The following is a 7518-nucleotide window of genomic DNA, read 5'->3' as shown; positions in this document are numbered from 1 at the left end:
ACCATCTTTTTGAATCTCAAACAGTTCCTGGTTTGATTGCAATAGTTAGGGATATTATGAGGATGTAAGCAGTCATGCTGTCAGTGGTGATAGTGCAGATGGGCCGTGTGTAGGCAGACATGCTGCACTAGTCCTGAAAATATGAAAATGCAAAGTCCTTTGTCCATTTCTTCGTACAGGCGCGAAAATACTGTTTTGGTTTGCAAAATCAATATACCATTTCAGATGCACAGGTTGCAATTCACATAAGAGAGAGCATGAATGAAAGACAGACTGTACTAGTTAAAGCAAATGTACATATTAAAAAACTTCTTACATCAAAAATGGGTCTCCACCGGAAATTATGTCATGTAGTTTGAAAAAATAAATGACTCACAAACCTGTAAAATTCAAAAGGACAGTAAGAGCATTATGCTATTAATCATAGCATGAACACAGTTTTAGAACTAAATAGAAAAACACAGTGAAACAAACCCTGCTGAAAAAGGTGTGTAGTGATGTCATTACTGACCTTTGTATAGCAAGGTGGTCTTATAATTGCGAGTGAGACCCAATACAGTATTCACACTATTTCCCCAGTAACTCACCACTAGCCACCCTAACTACTGTTTTGTTATGATATACATAAGCCTATTATTACTACTCTTCCTGTGCACAGGGACAGCTGAAAAACACAGCAGACGCTGCTGTAACGTAACCAGAAAACACACAACTAATGAATGGAATTCTGAAAGAAACTTCTTACATAAGTTTCATATATTATTGTGATTATAAATAGATTTTTTCCAGTCCACCACTTTGTCTAATACATTTTACGTAATTTACGTAAGGGCTCATAGTTTGTTACATCAGACGGATAATCGAGGTTATTCACTGCTGTTGTATTTTGGTGTAACAGCATTGTTATATATATAATAACAGGAATGACTTATATTTAGTTTGATTCCAGATTTATTATAGATGGTTTTAGAGGTAAGAACCAGGGGGAGAGTTCAAAACATACTTCACTTGAACTTCACCCCTTTGCGTGTTTAGTGAGCGGTTAAGGATGTTAAGATGCTCCACAGAAAAATGTATAGCTGTGAAACCTTTGAATGACATGTGATACTTCCTGTTTCTTGTGATATGGGGTTGTGTTTTTGGACACAATTTGTAAAGATTCATTTCATATGTACCGTTTTTACAATTGTTAATTTTTGAGGTTTCATTTCATATGAATTGCCTGTTAATTAAAATCCATGGTCTTCCCTTTAATTCAGGAGTACAGTACTGTGCCTCACTGGTCTTGAGTCCCACTCACATTACACTTCCTCCTACGTAACTTGTGGTCCTGTGCCACATTAATACCCTGCGTTAAAAAAACCCCAAAACCTTCCTACCCCTTCAAAGCCATACATACATTTAAACATCAGACTATATTTTTGTGGGAGAGGGGGTTCAATTTGTCAATCAGGTAAAAGCTAAAGTAACAATAAAAACCACTGTCTTGTGTCTCTTAGAGACGGTACGCTTCCATCTACACCAGATGTTTTTGGCTCCTCCCAAACAGCTTAGTAAAACATTCCAGCCCACCTCTGGGAATCTGCTGGCTCGTCCATACTCTCTCACTGAACTCCAGTCAAACTTTTACAGGACCTAAAGAGACTGAGCTGACCCAAAATGAGAGGACTTGTTGTCTTGGTTACTTTGGCCTGCTTTGCCACCGCTCAGCACCAAGCACTGATTGACTACTTGGAGCGGAGGCTGCTTGCTATTGAGGTAAGACTTCCTTTACCTCCCTGCCGAGCCCTGTGCTCCAGAGTCCCTCTGGAAGGAAACTTCCAGGGACAGGGCAAAAGCAATGGAATACAGATGTGGACAAATCCTGAGGAAAATGCTGGAAATACGTCTCTCTGAAATGTATAGGGATTATGAGCTTGTCGTCTGGGTAAAGCAACTGAGATTAAAATGCAGTTAAAAAGTGAGATTTTAAAAAATGACACAATGCATATAAAACTTTTAACTAACGTGTGCCACCTTCAAGAGAATTTCCTGCCTGTGTGGAAACTTATTCTTGTGATGGATAAATAGCTCCCCATTCATTCAGTTATTCTATTTTAATACTGTGGTTTGTGTGTTAAATATAAAACATTTTCATATTAGGTTTATAGTCGTTTATTAAACAAAACTCCCTTAAAACATTATCCATCCACATCCCTCGGTTTCTGTGCTGCTCTGTAACATAGTGTCAGACTTTACTGATCACCTGTATGGTAAATCCCTTTTTATTTTTCTCCTCCACAGCAAGGTCAGAGGTCAGGTTCTATTACAGAGTGAGCTAGCAGGATTTAATGTTTTGCTAAAAGACATTTGAGCAGGGTGGATACTTGCCACGTGTGGGCTAAACCTGGTTGTTTGTTTGAGGATGAGTTTCCTACTTATTATGCCCTTCTGTCCCAGTCTATTTACTTAGCTGTAAAAGAACAGAAAATTATGGCCTTTTCAGAGCTTTTTAGGAATGCATTTATAGCTCCTGTAAAACAAATATCTTTGTATTGCTCAAATAGGTGGCATGAAAAAAAGTGTGAACATGTATGTTTGTGTAAAACTGCAGATATAAATAAAGAAACTACTAATCTTTGTCCCCTTCTTTTAAAACAGGACCGGATCTCTCTGTGGCATGAACAGACCGCCCGCTATGCCTCAGAGCTGCGGGAGCTGAAGCAACAAATGGTTTCCCAGCTGGAGAACCTGGATAAAGAGAAAGAGGCATTGAGAATGAATCTGGACAGCGTGGGTACCCGGGTGGACCGGGTTGAGCGTGAGCTGGACTACCTGGAGACTCAGAATGGAGCCCAGCCATGTGTTGATGTGGATGACAAACTGATAGAGCAGGAAGTGACGCTGGTAAAGGAGAAGCAGAAGGCCAAGTATTCAAAACTATCAGGTGAGATGTGGTGTGCTTCAATTGCATTAGATTAGTAAGACAACACGCTTATGAAAATGAACACTGTATTTTACAATGCGTTAGTCCGGCTCTTAATACTTTCGGACTCCCCAACCTGTCTGTGTCTCTTAGCTTCAGATCCGTTTGTTTCTACTGAAGACATAATTCCTTAAAAAACACTTGCAAATAAATTCGTAGTTTGACTTTTAGAAAATGCTAAGCGATGTCCTAAAACAGATGGGCACTGTAGATTTTAGCAAATGTGGCTCAAACAGGAGAAAAAAGTGCATTTTTCAGGGACTATTTTAACTAGCGGATTGATACACATTTGGTGCTCCAGTTGGTATTTAGGGCAGCAGGTCAGCCTATGTGAAATTGATTTAATGTAAACTACAGTGCCCCTGAAAAAAGGACAAAATAAATCAATTAGTGGAGAAACATAACAAATGCAGATATTTCCATAAATGGCACAAGCGGTCAGTAAATGTTTTGATGAGTGTCATAATAATGTAAATCACATGCTATGGCCTTCACAATCAACACATTTCAACACAATTTAGGGGGGGACTGACATTGCTGGCCTTTTATTTAATTTGTCAGCTATATACTATGAACAAATGAAGCAAAAAAAGCTTTACTTTTCATCATCGTCCAACTTTTCTTAGAGCTGTAGTCTTCAGACTTGAGTTGTTTCAGAATTAACTTACAAACATGGGGATCCTCAAGTACTTGACTTGACCTTGTCACCACATGACTTAAAGTAGAGTAGTTTAACAGTTTGGGACATGCACTTATTTGTTTTCATGCAAAGAGCTAGATGAGAAGATCGATATCACTTTCAGGTCTGTTAGTTAAATATGAATCTGGAACCAGCAGCAGGTTAGCTTAGCTTAGCATAAAGACTGGGAACAGGAATAAAAAGCTAGCCTGGCTCTGTGCAAAGGTAACAGGTTCCACCTACCAGCACCTCTAAACTTGCTAATTAACATTTTATTTTTCTTGTGTTTAATCTGTACTCGAAAATCAACTGGTTGTAGTTCAATATGCTATACTACTTGTTGGCTGGGAGCAGTGACCTTCCTGGAGTCTCTCGTGTCTTTTTGGCAACCTCACAGTGACGACAAGAAGCTAGGCTAACCGTCTCTTGTCTAGCAATGAACAGCCAGATATGGGAGTGGCATTGATCTTATTGTCTAACTCTTGATGGAAAGCGAATAAATGTATTTTGTAAAATACTGAGTTATTCCTTTAAAAACAGTTCTAAAATATTTCAACACATTCTCATCTCAGTGCATCAATTAAAGACGCTTTGTCACCCTTTCGTCAGTATTTAACACCTTGACAACGGGCTGTATATTTACATGACATCAACATGTAAACATTGTTAGCATGTCACTCTCATTTTCAGACTGCAGCGACATGATCTCCAGCATAAAAGCCATGAAGATCTTGAAGCGAGTTGGAGGGCCAAAGGGCATGTGGACCAAAGACACCAGCAGCGGCTCTGGGAAGGTCTATATTTTTAACGGGACAAATGAAGACACTGTCCATGAGTTTTCTTCTGTGCAAGACTTCACCCGCTCGCTGGGCATGTCACTGTCCAACAACCTGAAGCTGCCGTCGGCCTGGAGGGGAACAGGACACGTTGTCTACAACAGTAACGTGTACTATATAAATCAGGTTGAAGAGATAATGGTGGTTAAATATGACATGAAGAACAACTCTGTGACAGACACTGCAGTGTTTCCAGTGCAGGACCATGTCTCGGTGTACGGCCTGACCCCCGAGACAGTGATGGACCTGGCTGTGGACGAGGAAGGCCTGTGGGCCATTTATGCCACACGGCAGAACGAGAGGCACATCTCTTTGGCTAAAATGGACACCAACTCGCTGGACATCGAGCAAATGTGGGACACAAACTGTCCGAGAGAGAACGCAGAGGCAGCGTTCATAATCTGTGGCACTTTATATGTCGTGTACAACACCCAGCAGCCGGGTCGCTCTCGTGTCCAGTGTGTGTTTGATGTCAATGACATGGTGACCAACGAAGACGCACCACTGATTTACTTTCCAAAGCGTTACGGAGCCCACTCCAGTCTGAAGTACAACCCACAGGAGCAGCTGCTCTATGCCTGGGATGATGGCTACCAGATCCTGTACAAGCTTGTCATGAAAAAGAAACTAGAAATTTGAGCTAAATAATGCACTGCACCATCCTCCCACAACTTCCACAAACACAAACCCAATATCAGTACTATACCAGTGTTTTAGCTCCTTAACTACAAATCATGTGCACTTTATATCCCTGCAGACCATTTCTAATGCTTGCTGTAGATTGTGTAATTTGTCACTGGTTCTCCTACGGCATAAAAATTAACAAGCAGACTCCTGACACTCACTTTAACTATGTAATCCAGTGACCCTCAGGTCTTTCTGTCTTTTTTTCAGTTTCATTGCTGTGATGTGGTGTATCAGTTTAAGGCCAGGCTTATTTGAAAAGTTACATACTACACATTAAACGAGGAACTTGATTTTCCTACCATACGGAAATGAATGGACAACAACGGGGGTAGGAGAAATACATTAAAAAATTGCAAACACTCCAACATACGATGTAAAATAGACAGCAGTGACATTAAGTATTGATTATTTGTAGTAAATTGGCTGAACATACAATATCACTAGTAAGTCTGAATCTCCAAAAGCCTAAAAAGGAGGAAAAGTGCTGAATTATATCTGTATACTTTTACACACTTTCAGATGTCAATGTTAGGTAAATTTCTAATTTTGTAAAGGTATTATATGTTCTCTTTATCTGAGGCACAGTTTCTCATTGCTGACAAACACGTTTCTAATCTGACTGCACTGCACTTCTGCATGTCATTTCTGTGTCTACTGGCACATCAACTTACTGTCCTGACCTGTGATCTCCTGTGCTACTTCCTGCTTCTAAAGGTGTGACTTGCTTCTTTTTGTTCATGCTACAAATATAGATACATCATGACAACATGTTTTTAAATCAGCATAATTTACCAGACCACGCTACATGTCGTTTTGCTGTCTGAGCACGTAATTCGTAACGTAATCTTGGTAACATTGCATAACAGAGCGCATGAAAGCACTCTTGTTTGTTGTTCAGTTTAATTCAACCTTAGGTCTCCCTCCTCCCCGTTCACGTGTGCCCTCCTGCACTCATTCACCCCCGGGGGAAGCCCCTGAGTTTAGGAAACAGGGATTTATAGGGAATCAAAGATAAAGTAACAGCATGTGTAGCATCTATAATAACTCTGTCTGAACGCAGGCTTTAGTGTTGGTGAACTAGTCAGTATTTAACATTTATTATATTATATAAAAGGCTATGCTTAGTTCAGAAGATAACATTAAGTAATTTTTTCTTTATTTATGCCTCAAATTTCATTACAAATTTCTAGTTTACAGATTGACAAAAAACTAACAATCTCATAATCAAAAAACATTTTTAGTGTTATACACTTATAATGCAACCACAACAATGTTGGCACTATGGCAGGCGACCTCAGAGCTGCAATGAATATAACTTGGATATTAGGACGCGTGAGAAACAGCTAGCTGGCTAGCACTGTTATATTTCTGTTTATGCATTATGTGCACGTTTCCCACAAGTCCAGCACCTAATCATTTTGTGGTGGTAAACTTTTCACTAAATGAAATCACCAAAATTAACAAAGAACACCACTATTTGAATTATGCCGCTCATATAATGCAATTGATTATTAATTTATATTTATATCTAAACATATCTATTTCTTAATGTTTGCTTATATGCTTATTACCCCACAATCTTCTATTCCTCTTCCTGAAAATAAATGTCAACTCAACACCTGTTAACTCAAGGAGTCTTTTTCTATGTACAGGACTTACAAATATATTAAAGCCACTATGTGTACAATATAAACATTATAGAGTTTGGCGCCCCCAAGTGGTATTATTGAAAAACACACTGACAATGCACATCATTGCTTTCTTTGTGATTCTTCCTTCCACTGTACATCTTTCACACTTGTTTCTTGAAGGTGAACTGTACTGACTGACGTCCATCTATGGCGCGACTAATAAAAACTCATTTAGTTGGAAATCTTCTGGTTGATTGGTTGTATTTTGTTGGAGCGGAGTTTTTGCTTCAACTGTTCTGGGGTGCTTTTTCCCCCCACTTGCAGGTCATTAAGCTATTAAATGAGTGTGAGAAATCATGCCATCCAGAGCTGAACCTCAGACCCCAAATTCATTATTTACTTTTAATACATACTTGAACATTTTCATCTTGCAATCAATTAAATCGTAACTTTTGTCTAAACCTTCTATAATTTGAACACCTAAATTGTTATATTTTTTTTACCTTCACATAATTTGACTCTCACACGCTACATTTCAAATGACACATATTAAGCTGTTACTTCTAGAGGCTTTAACACAGGAGAAAATTAGGCCATCTATTTTAAAAGCTAACCAGGTTAACAAAGCCATCCCTCAAACTCATGAATGGAGTCTGACGAGGCACCGGCTGGAGAAAGGGCCTGGCCAAAGATTAATGAAGTGTAACAGTAATTGAATTT

At 39.2% G+C, this 7518-nt stretch overlaps 1 protein-coding gene across 1 annotated transcript in view; it reads left to right on the top strand.

Annotated features, from left to right (window-relative positions):
- olfml3b (olfactomedin-like 3b) overlaps positions 1-7040 on the top strand; it is a 21908-nt gene extending 14868 nt beyond the window's left edge. Inside the window, exons 2-4 of the mRNA XM_046029482.1 lie at positions 1633-1758; positions 2641-2926; positions 4335-7040. Coding sequence (XP_045885438.1) covers positions 1660-1758; positions 2641-2926; positions 4335-5119 — 1170 coding nt within the window. The 5' untranslated portion in view covers positions 1633-1659 and the 3' untranslated portion in view covers positions 5120-7040. The remainder of the gene's footprint in view (positions 1-1632; positions 1759-2640; positions 2927-4334) is intronic.
- The last annotated feature ends 478 nt before the right edge of the window (positions 7041-7518 follow it).

This window comes from Micropterus dolomieu, linkage group LG18, assembly GCF_021292245.1.
Source record: "Micropterus dolomieu isolate WLL.071019.BEF.003 ecotype Adirondacks linkage group LG18, ASM2129224v1, whole genome shotgun sequence".
Lineage (NCBI taxonomy): Eukaryota > Metazoa > Chordata > Actinopteri > Centrarchiformes > Centrarchidae > Micropterus > Micropterus dolomieu.
The sequence above is the reverse complement of the archived record's forward strand: the minus strand, read 5'-3'. Positions and strand labels throughout refer to the sequence as shown.